This window comes from Pinus tabuliformis, chromosome X (assembly GCF_031772625.1).
Source record: "Pinus tabuliformis cultivar Carrire ecotype Pingquan chromosome X, CPIR1, whole genome shotgun sequence".
In the NCBI taxonomy this organism is placed as follows: Eukaryota; Viridiplantae; Streptophyta; class Pinopsida; order Pinales; family Pinaceae; genus Pinus; species Pinus tabuliformis.
Window position 1 is genome coordinate 614,867,146 of NC_142308.1, and position 18,439 is coordinate 614,885,584.

The following is an 18,439-nucleotide window of genomic DNA, read 5'->3' on the forward strand; positions in this document are numbered from 1 at the left end:
TAGACATCTATTTCATCCTCATATTTCTGCATTAATATTTTATCTTCTATAATAATCCCCATAATAGATATTAGCTATATTGTTAGCTAATAAGTGCGACCCTTGAGGGCCACACTTTAATATTGTAGCTCTAACACACTCACTTAAATTGCCTTATCGCTAACATTTGCATTGTGCGTGCTGGCTTGCTTCCACATGCACCCATTCCACCCTTAGATGAAATTGGTTATTGGCGCACAATTCCTTCGTTATCGAAGGTTTTGACGATGCTCCATAACTTCTTAATACAAAACATTTGTTAAATATAATACCTAGACTCTAATCTAATTTATCTATGTTGACTAAAATAAAAATTTTAAAAAATCTAAAATAAAATAAAATAATTATACACAACTACACAACATTTAAATAGTGTCCGCCCATTAAAAAAACGAAGCTCTCCTTTCTCCTATTAAATCTATCTCTTTAGTGAAGTATTAAATCCATATTTAAAATAAATCTACACTGATCTCTGGAGAATTGAAAAAGAGCATCTCCGGAATCGATCAGCGGTCACGCGGTCCTCCACACAGCTGCATTGCCTCTACGCTGACTGTTTGTTATAAGGTATGCCAGATGAAACGCCCATTTTCCAAAAAAAATTGAACGATTTTGTTATAAGGTTGTGGTTGCTCTTCGGTTATTTTAAAATTCAAGGGAGTCATGAGTCACAATAGATTAATTTTGAAATTACAGGATGTGTTTTACGGTTTATATAGACGAAATCTTGTATGATCCACAATCGGTAAGAGTTTTTGTAGGAGAACGATCTATGCTTTTTGTATTTTTTTAACGAAAAGAAAGTGTTTTTAAAAAAAAATCGATTATTTTGCTTACAGATTTTCAAAGAAATGGCGATCCGACGAGAGGAAAAGAAGCGAAAGCAGAGGAAGAACAGAGGTGTGAGAACTCCATTCAAACTTCGTTGCACTGCCATCCAGAAATTTCTAGTGGATCAAACCACAGGCTCTGAGAAGAGCATCAGAAGCGCCTTCGGCGATAATCCGGATACAAGCAAAGCACTTAGAATGTAAGCGGAGGTCGCATATTTGTATTTAGTTAAGAAACTTGTTTTTTCTTTTCACCTTTTCAGGGTTAAAGATTCGAACAAATACAGTCATATATCAATTTTTTAGTGCTGATGTATTCTTTTAGCAGACTTGTAAATGAACACAAAGTTACGCGGTCTGGGAGGGGCGGAAGATACGATCCCTTTGTTTATATGGTCAGAATTAGTCTCGAATTTTTGTCCTAATCCCTTGATGTGTTGCAAGCGTATTTAATTTTATTTAATTTTTCCTTACAACTCTTCATTATGTTTACTGTCGGTGCAGGCTCTGGTTCCTCCTCGTGTGAGCGACCTCGAGTGTTTAAAGGAGGCAAAGGAGGCACACGGGATGTATGATTCTCTGGACATGGAATAGAGGGAAATTCTGCCAGAATCCTTCGTGGCGTTGTAGGTTTTCACGATTCAGAATTCATGCCTGGAATTCTTGAAGTCTTAACGCATTTATATAAAGACCAGAAGAAATGGGGCATGGAACTATGGGAAAAAGCCTGATGCCTCTTTTTTCAAAGTCTTAATAAAGAATTTTGTTTACCCTAGCTCCATGGCTTTCTGGTTTGAAAACTATTGTTTTATTTTTTATTTCTAATTAAAAAAACCTTTCATCTTTCCATTCCTACACAGAGTTATAATAAACAATTAGAATTTTTGGACGATAAGTTCTGCAAGGAAAAAGCCGGAATTTTAACATTGGTTTTATATTTTATTTCTAATTAAAAAAATCTTTCATCTTTCCATTCCTACACAGAGTTATAATAAACAATTAGAATTTTTGGACGATAAGTTCTGCAAGGAAAAAGCCGGAATTTTAACATTGTTTCTTCTGCAGAAACCAGAATTTTAGCATTCTTTTCTTTTCATTTCTTTTTGATATCCCAGGCTGTATCCTTGAATGCGTAGGATTCTTAGTTATAAGGATTGTGGTGGCATGTGGTCTACACATCTCATATAAATTCGCATATTCTTTTCCCAAATACGATGAGAAGTCGCATGATATTTGAATCAATGATGGAAATCTCGTGATCTTTTCTTTGTGGAATCATAGCAGTATTCGTATATGTGGTCGTGCGTGCGTGCGACGCTAGCGGGCGATTGTAACAAGCCATTCGCTTTTTCCTTTTTCTTTTTAAAATTTCTTCTTTCTTACGTGTTTTGTTTTTAAATAAATTGAATGCCGAAAATTTTCGGCATATCTTTTTTCTTTTTAAAATTTGTGTTTTTTTAACTATTTTGTTTTTTAAATAAATTGAATGAGAAAATAAGTTTAGTGGCATCTTTTTATATGGAGATTTATTATTATATTTTGTATAAATTCAATTTTATTTTTGACTAGGTATTTGTTTATTTTTATCAAAAGTTTATGATGTTTATCAGTTGAGAGGGTATTATGAATTGTTTAGTAATTTCCATTTTTATTAGTTATTGATTTTTTGTTTTTAATTTTGTTTCTTTTTTATTTAATTTTTTGATTTTTGATTTTTTCTATTATTTATATTTTCATGAATTATAATTTTTTTACAATATTTTCAATTTAAGGTGACTTATTATTATATTAAAACCATATTTTAATAAATTTAAGTATAGACAATTATATATTAATAAAAATAAGACACAAATAGATATATTATTTTAATATAAACAATATTAGTTGATCATATTTCTTAATTTTTGGTGATTACATTTAACAATATAATAATTTATTAGTTGTTTTATTTTTGTAATGAAATCTTTGCCTTTGTTATTTTTTTGTTTCATTATGATATATTTAGCTAAGCAGCACGTACTAGCTACTATGTAGCCCTTGTTATTATTATTTTTTCCTTTTGCGATTATTTTTAAAGATATAGTTTTTATATGGTGGGATAATCTATTGTAATTCAATTGTTAAAAGCAATGAAGACGATTATCACTAGTCGCTATCCGCTAATGCATGTTGACTCGTGACCGTTATTCAAGAAAAACAACTATCACAAATTAATGGATTTTCCTAAATAATAAGCGCTAATTCCTCAAGGAAAAACAAAGGAAATAGGAGCTCAAGCCAAGGAAAAATTTGACTAAGTTTGGGTCAAAGACCTTCACTGAGCAGAGAGATATGTTATGCACTTGTAGGGTGAGCTCAATTGAGAAAATAAAATGTATTAAATCTCTATTTCATTTGATTAATGCAAGAGGCATTTGGGTTTTTTAGCAGATTGCTTTCCCCATACAAAAATACTTGTTTCATGTGTGTTATACCTTCTTGTATGTCTGAATTTTTTGTTCTAAATTGTGAAATAATGTCCAAATAACAATAGTGTAGATATGTGTCTTATGATTTTGATTAAAACTTAATGAGAAGTTGCAAATCTACAACCTAATTATACATTGTATCAAAGTTTTTGATTTCGCATTAGAGTAGGAAGTTCGAAGTTGTAGCTGAGAGGTTCAAATATGAAGATCAGTGTAGCAGGATTTCTTCAAAGCTTAGAAGATGGCCTTTAATGAAGTGGAAGAAAGATGTAGCCAATGCGAGGAGAATCATCGTGGAGGGAGTACGACATCATATTGTCTTGAAGCTCCATGAAAAGAAACTTTGTTCACGATGTGGAAAGCACTGACATAATTGTTCAAGAATGGTAGTGACAACAGGAAGCTGTCGCTCAAGGATAAACTTCGAAGTATTAAGGTGCAAAAGAATGACACAATTCTCCAACATCTGAGAAAGTTTACACAATGTCATGACGAACTTGGCAGAGTCAACATTAATGTCCCTAAAGAAGACTTGGTAACATTATCCCTTTTGGTCCTTCCCAAGAGTTGGAATAGTTATCAAAATTCAGTGAGTGGGAGGGAGAAACTACTAAGTTGGGAGCGCTTATTGTCCCACATGGTATAAGAGGAAATAAGGCAAAATACTAGAGATGGGACTTCATCCAGGGGTGAGGATGAAGAAAAAATTTCATTGGCTAGAAAGGCAAAGAAGGGAAAAGAGAAGAAATCTCAATCCAAACGAGAATCCAGTCAAGGGGTCAAGAAAAAAGATTTATTAAAACTTAAATGCTTCCATTGTCTCGAATTTAGGTATTATGCCACTAAGTGTCTACACAAGAAGGAAAGTAAGAAGAGCTCAGGGTGAGCAACAAGTGAAACTTTGGCTTCACAGTTCGAGGTTGACTTTACCCTCATTGCATGCATGGTCAACAAAGTGATGGGGAGTGTGTGATACTTGGACTTAGGTCCATTGTTCCACATGAAGGGAAATAGAGACTTTTTCAATAACCTGAAGGAGAAAGCTTTGCAGATGCACATCAAGATGGGGGATGACGAAAGGTATAGCATGATCGAGATTGGTACAGTCACATTTTAGAGAGAGCCAGGCTCCCCCTTCAGGCTCAAGGATGTCATGTTTGTTCCAAGCCTAAAGAAAAATCTCGTCTTTGTTGCAATTTTCTTCACCAAAGGAAAGGCATTCCTAAGACACATAGCCATGGGACATGTGAAACATATCGAGGTTTGTGTGAAGAACCTATACAAGCTAAATGTGGAGGATTGTGTTGCATTGAGAAAAAATGCGGAGAAGTTGCAAATTCGCGAGTTCAATGAAATTTGGCATAGAAAACTTGGCCATTTGCATCATGGAACTTTGAAGATCATGCAACATGTAACCACAAGCCTCCCCAAAGGAGCACTTAATTAGCATGATGTATGCAAAGGATGTACTTTAGGGAAGTACACAAAAGCCACATTCCATAATCGGGACAAAAATGCACATGCAATCCTTGAAAGGATCCACTCTGATGTCTGTGGACCTTTCTTGATAGCCTCCACTACCACGCACAAATATTTTGTCAGTTTTATTCATGACTTCTCACGGAAGTGTTGGATCTTCTTCACAAGAAAGAAGGATGAAACATTCTCCAAGTTCGTAGAGTTCAAGGCACTGGTTAAAAAAGAAACGGGAAAGAAGGTGAAGGCTCGTAGGAACAATAATGGAGGTGAGTACGTGTCGAATGAATTCAAAAATTTATGTGTAAAAGAAGGCATTCAACGAGAGTTGACAACACGCGACACCCCACAGCAAAATGGGGTGGTTGAGAGAAAGAACCATAACATTGTGGGAGCAACAAGGGTGATGTCGCATGATCACGGTCTACCTCTACATTTGTGGGTCGAGGCATGCAACACAACAATCTATTTATAGAACCATAGTCCTCATCGAATTCCTGGCATGATTACGTTAGAGGAGTCTTGCTCGGGGAAAAATCCAGTTGTATCGCACTTTATGATTTTTGGAGCCTCTTTTTGCTGCCATGTCTCCAAATAATCAAGGAAGAAGATAGCGCTAACAACAAAATTGGGGGTATTTGTGGGTTATATAAAAACACCGCACAACTGCCATGTGTACTTTCCATCCATCAGAATGACAGTTGTGTGAAGGGATGTAAATTTTGATGAAGACAAAGCCATGTGGTGGTCTCTTGAGAGGGAGCTTCAGATCCCACCATAAGAGGAGCTTTTAGCTCCAAAGGAAGAATCTCAAGAAGTTGTGGAGTAGCCTCAAATTGAGGAGTAGAGAGTGGAGACAACCACTCAAGCAAAACCATCTAGAGAAGGCAGGAAAATGATCAAGGAAGTTAAGAGACTTGTGCAGGATGCGAGGAAGAATGTGGGTGCTCCTTAAAATTAGTGCAGGAAGAGAAGGTAACCATATTGGTATATTGGCTACATGGCTCTAATGATTGAGCTTGTAGGGACTAAGCCATCCTCTTTAAGGGAAGTAGTAGAGAAAATTGTATGGATTGATGCAATAGTGGAGGAATATGAATCCATTATAAAGAAAAGTATTTGGGAGGTGGTCCCAAGACCAACAGATAAATCAGTTGTGGGTTCGAGATGGATCTTCAAGGTGAAGCATGCAACAGAGGTAAGCATAGAAATGTACAAGGCCATATTTTTGGCCAAGGGGTACTCTCAAGTTGAGGGAATCGACTATGAGGATACATTTGCTCCTGTAGCAAGGTACTCATCCATCATATCAATTCTTTCTTTGACTTCATAGATAGGTTGTAAAATCCATCATATGGATGTAAAAATAGCATTCCTCAACGGAGTTATTGAGGAGGAGGTTTATATTGACCAATGAGAAGGCTTTGATACTTTTGATCAAGAATCTCATGTGTGCAGACTCAAGAAAGCATTGTATGGTCTCAAGTAAACAACTCGTGCTTGGTACACAATGATTGATAACTATCTCACCGATTTGGGCTTCACCAAAAGTGAAACAGATGCAAGGCTCTATCATATTTTGGTAGAAGGTAAATTTTTTATTATTGTCTTATATGTTGATGACTTTATTTTAACTGGTGATGAGAAGCTAATCAGATCTTACAAGGAGGACATTGCAAGAGAGTTTGAAATGAAGGACATGGGTCTCATGCACTACTTCCTTAGGTTGGAAGTATGGCAAGGTAATGGTGAACTATTTGTCTCTCAGGGAAAGTATGCCAACGAGATACTTCATAGGTTCTGCATGGACCATTGAAAACCCATAGAGACACCTCTAGTGACCAATTGGAGGAAAGAGGATGCCACTTCACCAATGTATCTTGTGAACACATGACTAGATATGTGTTATGTCATCAACCATTTGAGCCTAGCTATGGTTAGGACAACCAAAATATTTTGGAGGGAAACTAAGAATGCTCTACGGTACCTCAGAGGCACTATCTAGTTTTGACTATGGTATAGGTAGACAGAGGGAGTGAAGCTGTGTGGCTTCACAGATGTAGATTGGGCAGGAGTCCATCAGACAAGAAGAGTACGTCAGGTGGAATTTTCAATGTTGGGTCTACAACTATTTCTTGTTACAATAGGAAGCAAAGATTTGTGGCACTCAACTCGGTAGAAGCAAAATACATGGCTTCTAGTCAAGTGACATGTGAGGAGATATGGATGCGAAAGATACTTGTTGGATTGTTTGGTCAGATGATGGATCCAATTGTGATCTACTATGATCTACTATGATAATTAGAGTTGCATCAAGTGCTCTAAAAACCCTATTTTTCATGATTGATCCAAGCATATAGATATCTGATATGACCATTTACGGGATTGTGTGCAGAGGTGGATAATGTTGTTGCAGTACATTTCGACAGAGGAACAAGATGCTGATATTTTGGAAAAGGCCTTATCAAGAGGGAAGTTTGATTTCCATAGGTGCAAGATAGGGGTGGTTGATAATCCCTTTCTTGCTGAGAGGTAGTGTTGAAAAATGTAGCAAGAAATTCTCAATTTGATTTTTCCTTGATTAAATTGAGAAAATTCGAATTTCCACATTAGCAGACAACTTGGATGATGTTAAATTGTGTGACATGGTTTGTGTCACCCAATTTACTTAGTAAATTCGAGTTGGAGGAGTTAGATTTTAGTTCTACATGTGTGATTTCTAATTTGTAGCAATCAAGGTCAGTTATCTCAAGTTGTTTTTAGTTAAACTAGTTCCAACTTTTGGAGGAACTAGTGGAAGGTTAGTTAAGCAGTGGGACTTTAGTCAAACTCAATGATCATCTAGTTAACTGATCAATCAACCCAAAATAGCTAGTGCATGCAGAGAATTCGAGTTACCCAGTTGAGGTGGAGATTCCAAGGTAGTGTAACATTAGTTGTAGACTAGTCTTGAGTGTACAAGTGTTGCATGCAGTCAGATGATCACCCTAGAGGAATTGCGCAATTCAATTGATGGAATTTCCTAAATAATAGGGGATAATTCTTCAAGGAACAACGAAAGGAAATAGGAGCTCAAGCCGGGGAAAATTTTGACTATATTTGGGTCAAAGGCCTTCAGTGAGAAGAGAGATAGGTTATGCATTTGTAGGGTGAGCTTAGTTGAGAAAATAAATTGTATTACATCTCTTTTTCGTTTGATTAATGCAAGAGGCATTGGGTTTTTTTAGCAGATTTATTTCCTTAGATAAAAATACTTGTTGCATGTATGTTACACCTTCTTGCATGTCTGAATTTTTTGTTCTAAATTGTGAAATAATTCAGAGAGCAGTAATGTAGATCTGTGTCTTGTGATTTTGACTAAAACTTCATGAGTAGTTGCAAATCTACAACCTGATTTCTACATGGTATCATAGCTAGATTCACATTAAAGCAGGAAATTAAAAGTTGTATCTCAGAGGTTCAAATTTGAATATCAATGTAGCAGGATTCCTTTAGAGCTAAGAAGATTTCCTTCAATGGAATAAGTCTAGAGTATGCTTTGGAAGGCACCTCTAATTTTGTTTCATGAGAGGACCGCATGGAGGCAGTATTAGATGAAAATGGGTTGCTAGAACACATCAAGACATATGCTGCAAAACCATAAGAATATGATGCTCAGAACCTTTCTTAGTGGAAGAAATATGTATCCAAGGTAAGGAGAATCATCTTGGAGGGAGCACAGGATCATATTGTCTCGAATATCCAAGGAAAAGGAACTCTATTCGTGATGTGGAAAGAATTGACAGAATTGTTCGAGAATAGTAGTGACCATAACAAGTTGCAGGTCAAGGATAAACTTTAAAGTATCAATATGAAGAAGAATGACATAATTCCGCAGTATATGAACAAGTTTACACAGTGTCATGATGAACTTGGCGGTTTTGGTGTTAATGTCCTTGGAGAAAACTTGGTAACCTTAGCCATTTTGGGCCTTCACAAGAGATGGCATATCTATCAAGATTCATTGAATGGGATGGAGAAAATAACGAGTTGGCAACACTTATGGTCCGACTTGGTATAGGAGGAAATTGTAACACTCTCCTCCGACAATTAGCCAAGTAACTGGCCAACCGGGGTAAACATGTGATGATAAATTACTATGATATGATTCAACCTCTTAATTCATGTTAAGGAAGTGGAACCAGTAGAAACACACCATACAAACCTTCAACATCAACAATAAGACCCCTACGAACAATCCCAACCTTTCTACTAACCAGCCCCTAGGTCCCATTGAGACTTTAGACCACTTAACCCCCAGATGCTCCCATGATATAGGCATGAAAATGTCAAGGAGGCTTTGTATGCTCTCATGACATGGCATGCCAGTGTCCAGGGACTATTTTTCTTAGTGTTGTTCTGGCGCCCCCAGGATTTCAACCATTTTTCCAGGCCCGGAGCCCAGGTCACTACCCAGAATTCAGTGATACCTTTTCAATAGAAATATAACAAAGGAATGATGATATAATTGCAATTAATTGAATAAGCCCTTGAATAGACCCCTACTACCCATGACAAGCATTTCATCAAATATATCACAAATATGTAATCTACAGTTTTAAACAACAAATATGATCATAGGGGTCTCATATTCATCTGAGATTCGCTATGAAGCATTGTTCCCTTATCACTTTAGTTGCATTATTATCTATTAGGCCATAGATAAATTGTTCATTCATTTACAAGCAAAAACATGATGAGATCCATACATAGCCACTGTCATAATCCATGCTCATAACCAACATAATAACAACATAAATACCAAGAATACATTAGCTATAGAATCCACATATAAACCAATATAATACTCATGAGATAACAAGGAGAAATAAACTTGTATTAATGAAGAAAAATCCAACCCAGTACGGAACTACCATGTTCCACTTAACCGTAGACATGGCTGAGCCAAATCTCTCTTCAACTAATCACCCTTGTGCCATATTCCAAGCATGAATGCGGGATCTCATAGAACACATCAATCCAAAACCATCCAAGGCTTCCAGAGGCCATACACCTCAACCCATCAAACAACGATTCCACCTCACGGTCGGACATCACAGAAACATCATAAGATTGGTCTCTACCCAAGCCTTCTAGGGCTCTAAAGCATTTGTTCCAACCAAAGTTTCTAGGACTAGTAACTTAATGCATAATAGTCATCGGGCTTCTAGAGTGTTTGTTAAAATAGGGCTTCCAGGCCTAGTAACTCAACCTAGTAAGGGATTTTAGAGTGCTTGTCTAACCAAGGCTTCGAGGACTAGTAACTCAACCCAAGCTATTACAAGCCTTCCAGAGTGTTTGTCCAACCAGGGCTTCCAGGAACTAGTAACTCAACCCAAGTTAAAGGAAACAAGACAACTAACCAGAAAACAAAGAAATGAACCCACACCACCATGGTTATCCAGGAAATGGAAAGGCTATGCAAATCCACTATCAATTCAAGCAGTCCTCCATGCCAATGACATATCATGACCATTAAGCCACATGCATGCCAAAAATAGTGAGGAAAACATACATGCAACTCAGTACCTGCAAACAAAACCCATTGTAGTTGTTGATATCGATGTTCTCTTGCACTTTCTTGCTCTTCCCTTGCCTTCTCTCTCCAAAACTCCAAGTATGCCACACTCCTCCAAGAGTGCTCCAAGAAAACTCTAAGTGACCAAGATTATGAGAGAGAGAATAGAGAGAGAGCTCCAAAACTGAATTGACAAAATTTTACATTAACCAAGCCTACCCACTCATCCTCAGAAGCCGTTTTAATCAATGAGGCCTCTATTTTCTTCAATTTCCATTATTTTCTTTCAATTTCCTCCTCATATGAAACCTATGACCTTTCACCTTCCTTTTCTCCTAATTTCCTTTATTTTCATAAATAAAATACCAATAAATGCTTCTTGCCTTTCCAAAGCTTTAGCCATTTTCTTTGCTAATTTCCTTAGCCATAATAAACCGAAGTGAACACCCACTAGGTTGTTTTTCCCACCATTCAACTTGGAATATGTGTCCCATGACTGCGGTCTTATATATTTTTAAATGAATTTTTAACCAGCGTTGTTACAGAACCCTCCCCCTTGAGGGAACACCATTATCGGTGTTCAATGACACTTATAACCTGAAAGGCTGCTGAAAACAAAACATACCGCCCACGAATATTTATAACTGCCCACAGATATTTATAACATAGCTTCTTGTATTATTTATATCGACCATATACAAAAACATGACAAACATATCGATTATTGGATCTTTCTAACACAACTCATTATATTATTTACAATAGTAACCACATATACACATACACATTTGCTTCACCCAACAAATAATCATATTGTCTATGGAGCTTTATAAATCCAGCTCGATACAATATTTACAATAATACACACACATACACATATGCATATTTTCTCAACTGGAAAATAGAAGGATATGATGCATGCGTCCGCAACAAGGGAATCCATAGGCTCACACCTCCTCCATCAATGTAATAATAGGATTCACCTCCTTCCCAGGAAGTAAAACATCCACTACAAGGTCAAATATGCATCTAATGTCCAGCGCTATAATCCTGCGGCACTCATCCTCTCAGTGAACAGTTACTGACTCATTGTTGCAGGGTACACTCCCAATGTGCATTTGATTCCATTTGGCAATGCTAATGAAAAAAAAAACCCATTCTTGGCCTTCCCTTCTCTGCTACATAGTCCCTCAGGAAATTCGGTTACCCCCTCCCATGCAGTCACACACCTTACAAGTTCCGTTGGCACCCCCATCCCGGGCAGTCCATCCCTCGACAAGGTTTCCTCACATTGGTAGGTCCAAAAACCAAGGCATATTCCTACCTAAAACCATCATACCGGTCATAGCATGCTCTTGGAAATCAATGGACACTATTGGGTACCAATGCCCCATAATGGCCCTATTATTGAATGCTTTACCAACATACTATTGCCTATTCTAATTTCTTTTACTATTGTTGCTAATGCTTGTTGTCAGTTTCGACCACTCAACCGAGAACTTCATGCTTTCCTGTACCAAGCACATAATTTCCATTAGATTCAAAATAAATTGAAATAACTTCAAATCATACCTCACTGGTGGCCCATCAATAAGGTACACTTGCAATTCTCTTTTCTTCCTGTCACATAAAGTCAAACTAGCATCTTTGACCAAATCGTCATGTATAAACATATCACATCAGGTTAGTTCAAAACAAAACCATCATAGATCAAAATCATAAATCACATGTAACCATCATAAACCATAATCATAGATAACATGTAATCATCATTGACTAAAATCATAAATCACATGCATAATAAAACTGAAATAAAATATTGATACTTATCCTTTAATCCATCCTTAGCTTTTACCCTTGTCTTTATTTCGTATGCACTCTGGATCAGTTGTCACACCTAACAAACACCTAGTGTATTCTCCTTAACCATGTGCACATACACATAGTGTGCATCACACACATATAACCACACATGGCATACAACACCATGCAATTCATGCAACTACACCTGACATATAACACATAGACCTACACCCAATGTACAATACAACACAATACATACACACACCTACACTCGGTGAACAACAAAAAATAAATACATATATAGAGTACAACACAATGAATACAGATGTCATGATACCATGACTACACAATGCACATACATAGTATCACATGCCTGCAACAAAACATGTATGACGTGCACACAATATGACATGTACCCCATTACCATATGTACAACATGTACTCAGTACCAACTATACACAACACCACCTGCACAATGTGTACATAGCATCACATGTACACAACACCACCTGCACAATGTGTACACAATGCCACATGTACATCGTACTGTTATACAATATTTGGTCACATTCCTAATCTCGTATCCTGAAGTGTCGCACTTTGTGTCGTCAATGTCACAAGTGTCGCAAAGTGATGAAAGTTGTCACAAATAATGTATTCACCATGAAACATGTTTGGAACATCCCTAAAGAAAAGGAAGAAAACTTGCCTTGAAATCATTTTGAAGAGCTTGTCAAAAACCTTGTTTTGGAAGCCCAACACTACTTTTATCACTAAAATCCACGCTGGTAACCTCTGGAATTACACATGTCTAGCGATTCCAGGGCTACTTTTATCAGGCTAATCCGCGTTGGTCCTCTTCAGGCAGTTTTTCCCAAAATGGAGGAGAAACTTCTCTTACTAGAAGGCTTGAGAACGACAATGTGGTTTCAAGTGAATGGAGATTAGAATGAGATCTCCCATTCCTTGCCCTAGATCATACTTTCATGGATCTCTCCCTTGATATGTGGAACTCCTCCCTCTTTTCGTGGATCCTTAATTCCCTCTCCTTCCCTATAAATGAATTTCCCACCATCCGCTAATGGTTGGTTGTTGGCTATTGGTGGGTTGGTTTCCATCCTAGAGCTGAATTGTGCAAAAATGTTGCCCATTTGCAAAGGAGAAAAGGTGTTTGAAGGATAAGTCTTGGACTTGGAATCTCACTTTAAGGAAACTTCCAACGTCAAGGCTTCATTGGTTGTAATTCTCTCTTTTTCATCTATTAATAATAAAATATATGTTTTCTTCCCATAAATGTGTTAATTATTGTCCATTTATTGTAATTCTCCTTGATCTATTACATAATTTGTATTAGAAAATATTATGCTTTGCATAGTTTTGTTGTCTCCACTTGATATTTCTTGTAGGAACTCATCTACACCAGTGAAGAGGAGATTGTGAGCTCGGAAGACAAAGAGTCAAGGTCAACATCAAGGGTATTAGCATCAGAGAGAGGTAGGAGATTTATCCTCCTTTTTATTTTATAGTGTGAATTAGGAAAAATTTCATGTAGCTGTCTTATGTAGTTGCTAGAGCCTCTCATAGGACTAGAGGGATCATTTATGTCTGCAGAAAGGATTGCCTACACAACAAAATTGTGACTCTGCTGGGGAGTTCATAACCCTTCAAACCTATTTTTGTTTTTGGTATCATTTGATAAGTTTGGCCAACCTCTTAGTAATCCATAACCTTGATTGATTGTGGATCCACATTCTAAGTGGTGTGTGGTTTAGAGTGTCAAATCTAGGTCTCTGTTCAACTTTGTTTGTTTTCTCCTAAATTTTTCTCACCCAACGCCCTTTTTCATGAGAAACATAGCATTGTCAGTGCGAATTTTGTTGATTACAGTCGCGTTGAAGACCTTGTCAGCACGAATTTTGACCATTACAGTCGTGATGGTCCAAAAAATGAATTTTTTTTAGGGTTTTTGATAGAATATCTGGAATGTCTTAATCTCTAAAGTCTTTCTCCTACTTTTTGTGCATAGAATTTTGACTTATTGTTGTTATATTCTTTGTGGTTTGCAAAAGTTTGTCCCATGTTTAAGTATCAAAAACAAACTTTGGTTGAATATTGAGTTCTTTGGTTAATCAAATTTACTATTTTGTTGCTTGCATATGTTACTGATTTGTTGTCTGCTAAGCATTTTTGGTTCTTTTGAAAACTAGAAAGGAATTGCATTTGCATGTGTTAAGCCTTCATCTCAAAATTGATCATCACTTCTAGAATTTGCATTAGATTACATTGCACTGGAAATTTGTTTTTGAGATTATCATTGAGCATAGATTACATTTATTGGTGTTGAAGGCTAATAAGTGCATCCTCATTCATTTTAAAAAGAAAAAAAATTTCATGTAGGTGAAATTTAGTGAATTAAAATTCATTTACTTTTTTGGTTGTTACATTGGAATTGTGAAGTGGAAAGATCTAGTTAGGAAGCACTTGTTGGTTGCATATTTGATTGTTGCATCATGTTTGCACTTCTTCCATACACTAGATAGCTTTCATAAAAAATGAAAAGAACCATTTTTTTATATTAGTTGCATCGTAGGTGTGTTCAGGTGACATCAATTTTTGTGCCTTGAAACCGAAACATAATTCAAGATCAACCTTAAAATTAATCTCAATTAACCTAAGGATCACTTGGAACATTAACACAAACATATAGATGTCTAGACTAAAGACGTGTTTCGACGTTGTTAAATGTAGGAGTTATCGTTGTTTTCCAGCGTTGCATCCCAGGGGTGAAATCTCATTCCACATACGTAAGTGTATAGGATCGTCCTCCACGTACCTTTGGGTATATCAGATGATGCTCCATGCATGAAATTTATAAAGGAACACTCTCATCAAATGGTTACACATTAGATAAAACTACTACTGACTACACTCCCACGTATCTCTGAGTATATTTTTGGAGTCCCCTATAGGTTTCTATCCATCCATAGGTAACCGATTATGTCGCCTTGCATACCATGATACACTGAGCACAACATTTGGGGAGATTAGCTACTGTACATTGAGTCATTGGTTCACCAAGGTGTATATTTTAGTTCACGGTTGTTTGGTAAACCCTTTTTCCTAGTTACGCCTTTCTTTTGTTTGCGTCTTTAATTTCTAAAATCAATTAATTGAACACATAACAACATCCTTCATATGGAAAAGATCTTAGGTTGAGACTAATGGAAATAGGTCCCCGAGTCCACCAATTAAGCAAACCCCTCTAACAAGAATCCTGATCCTTTTCCTTCCTTTGGAAATATTGATGATCCTTGTATGGAAATGTTGTCCCTTCCTAGATTTACCATTAGTTTTCAGTTTGGTTATTTTCGACCCCTATGGTTCTTAATGTCCAAACTTCTTCTCAAACGGGTTCTCCTCCACCCGAAAGATATCAACCTCCAATTGATCCTAAAGTTGACTCTTTTCCTTCTTTGCCTATTCGGTATTCTTCCTCTTCGTTTGGTGAAATCTTGCAAGTTAGTAACGACATGGATAAGAAGAAGAAGAAAAGGATGATTAAGAATAAAAAAAAAAAGCAGGGGGATAGCCAAGCAACCGTTGCTATGGATGCAACTAGTATGGAGAAACCTTCCAATCAACCCCACAAAATTAAATTCCCTTGCATTCTTTGTAAGGGTGACCACCTTCTTATAGATTGTCTTGGTATTCCAAAGATATTTGAAGTGTGGTATATAGGCTTACATTGGCCTTTTTCATCAGCATCTAGAGATCATGCCGGTGACAAACCCTAAACTAATGATAGTAAGGTTCATGGGGAAAAGGGTAAAGTCAAATTTCCTTGTAATTTATGTAAAGCGAATAATCTTATTCACCTTTTTCCTTATACAGATGAAGCCTCAAAAGTGTTGGAGAACCTTATAGCTTCTCAGCCTCGTCTTCCAACTAGTTATCGAAAGTTTTCCTCTGATCCTCCACTAGTTGATCAAGTGATTAATCAAAATTCATCTCTAGTCATTCCCATTCTCTTTGAACGTGAATCCCATGAGATCGTTCCCGACCAACCATTGGTTGAGAAAATGGTTGACTCGATTCCACCTTCAATTGATCGTACCTTTACAGTACATGCTTATAATAAACCCATACTTGGCACAATCATAGATGAAGATGCATCGGTTAGTATTTTGTCATCAACTACTTGGCAAGATTTAGTTTCTCCACATCTTTTTCCTGTTACCCACAATTTGTTAGCTTTTAATAGAGGAACCAGTTAACCATTAGGGGTCCTTCCTAAGTTGCCTATTAGTTTGGGAGGAAATATCATCTATCTCGATGTGATAGATGTCCAATGCCCTTTGGGTTTTAATTTACTCCTTGGTCGTCACTATGTTTATGTCATGGGAGCTCTTGTCTCTTCTCCCTTTCATGTCATATGTTTCCCGCATGAAGGAAGTGTCATGAATATTGATCAACTTTCGTTTGTTGGTCCTAACTTGACTCCCAAACAACCAACATCCCTAAATGGTCCTTGTATGCAAGTTTTGTCACCCCCACCACATGTTAATTATGTGGCCACATGTTCGTGCCCGCATCTACTGATGATCTATTCAGTGATATAGTGCATCATGTACTAGGGGCATTGGAGCTTGATCTTTCCATTAGATCCCTTGAAATGTATCCCTTCCAGAGCATTGTTCTCCCATAAGAGAACCTCTTGGAAGCCATGGCCTCTTATAGTCCATAATCAAGGTGTCGTAGAAGAGTTTGTTTTCTTGTTTCAAGCTCCTTAAAAAATGAAACAAGGTGTTGGAGAAAAGTTTGTTGTCTTGTGTCAAGCTTCTTAAAAAGTGAAACAAGGTGTCAAAGAAGAGTTCATTGTCTTGTGTCAAGCTCCTTAAAAATGAATCAAAGTGTCAGAGTAGAATTCCTCTTCTTGTGTCAATCTCCTTAAAAAATGAATCAAATTGTCAGAGCATAGTTCCTTGTCTTGTGTCAAGCTCCTTAAAAAACGAATGAAAGTTTTTTGGAGCATATTTCATTTACTTATGCCGAGCTTGTTAAAAGATGAAACAAGGTGTCATGAGAATGGTTCTTTTCATGTGTCAAGCTCATTAAAAAATGAAACAAATCCCCTTCAAATTCTAGTCTTTGATTAGATCTCATATATTCCCAGTTGAGTCTTTCACTTGATATTGTAAATGAAACTTCATTCCATCCACCTATTAGTAAATGGTAGTCTACTTAGGTTAATGAAATGAAGCTTGGGGGGCATGTACCCTGAATTGAGTCATTACTCTAGTGGCATGAAAACTTATCTCAAGCATAATTTTTCTTTGTTTCAAGCTTGTGTAAAAAATGAAACCAATCTCAAGCATAGTTTGTCTCCATTTCAAGCTTGTGTAAAAATGAAACCATTCTCATCCTACCTCTCATGATTACCATTTTTATCAGCCTATTTTTTCTAGATGATCCTTGGTTTTTCCATTCCATCATCACCATCTCTTTGGCTGATCATACAGTTTCACTCTATTATTTTCCCTTTCCTGGGGAACATCTGCGATGAGTGGTCTCATTAGCCAACCTCTTAACTATTACATGTTTTGAGCAGTTCCATCATGACTAGAGCTAGTTGCTACCCTTTTATACCACTCATTTCTTCAGGTAGAGTCCTCTTTCAACTCTTTTAAGACTCCCAAAATATGAAAAGATTGTCTTTTCAAAATCGTAATAGTAAATGAAAAGACGTCTACTCATTATAAGTCTAACTCTTTTCCGGACTGAGATAGACTAGCTACGAAAATTGAATACCTTGGTCGAACACAGCTAAGATGTTCTCTTGAGTATTGTTTTCTACCATTTTGGATTCAAGGGAGTATCTATGAAAAGGGACATCTGGAGTTTTCTTTTTGCCTCTTTTTCAAACTCTCTAAACATGAAAAATATTTCAAGTTACCTCTCCATCGGACTCGTAAAAATAAAAGAACAAAGGAATTGTCACCATGACGAGACCAAGCTACTCCTTCCTGGGGCTCATTACAAATACTAGGATGGATTCATTTGAAGGATGAACTTTATTGACAAGCATATGGTATCCTCTTCAAGCTTGAGATTAAAAATAAAGCTGTACTCGCTAGAAATAGTGGGGGGAACTGGAAAGAAACATATATCCTGTATTTGGAATGAAAGGAAATATGTCTCTCTTGAACATGACACTTATCTATATCTCGTGTTAGGTTTGGTGCATCCTCACTTTGTCACTTGGCTTA

General features: G+C 36.9%; 1 protein-coding gene across 1 annotated transcript; it reads left to right on the top strand.

The window, feature by feature from the left end:
* Positions 1–890: 890 nt before the first annotated feature.
* Positions 891–1,463, top strand: LOC149141534 (uncharacterized). Its single transcript, XM_089451261.1, has 3 exons — positions 891–1,069; positions 1,198–1,264; positions 1,374–1,463. Exons 1-3 carry the CDS (start codon positions 891–893, stop codon positions 1,461–1,463), a joined length of 336 nt encoding a protein of 111 aa, XP_089307387.1.
* The last annotated feature ends 16,976 nt before the right edge of the window (positions 1,464–18,439 follow it).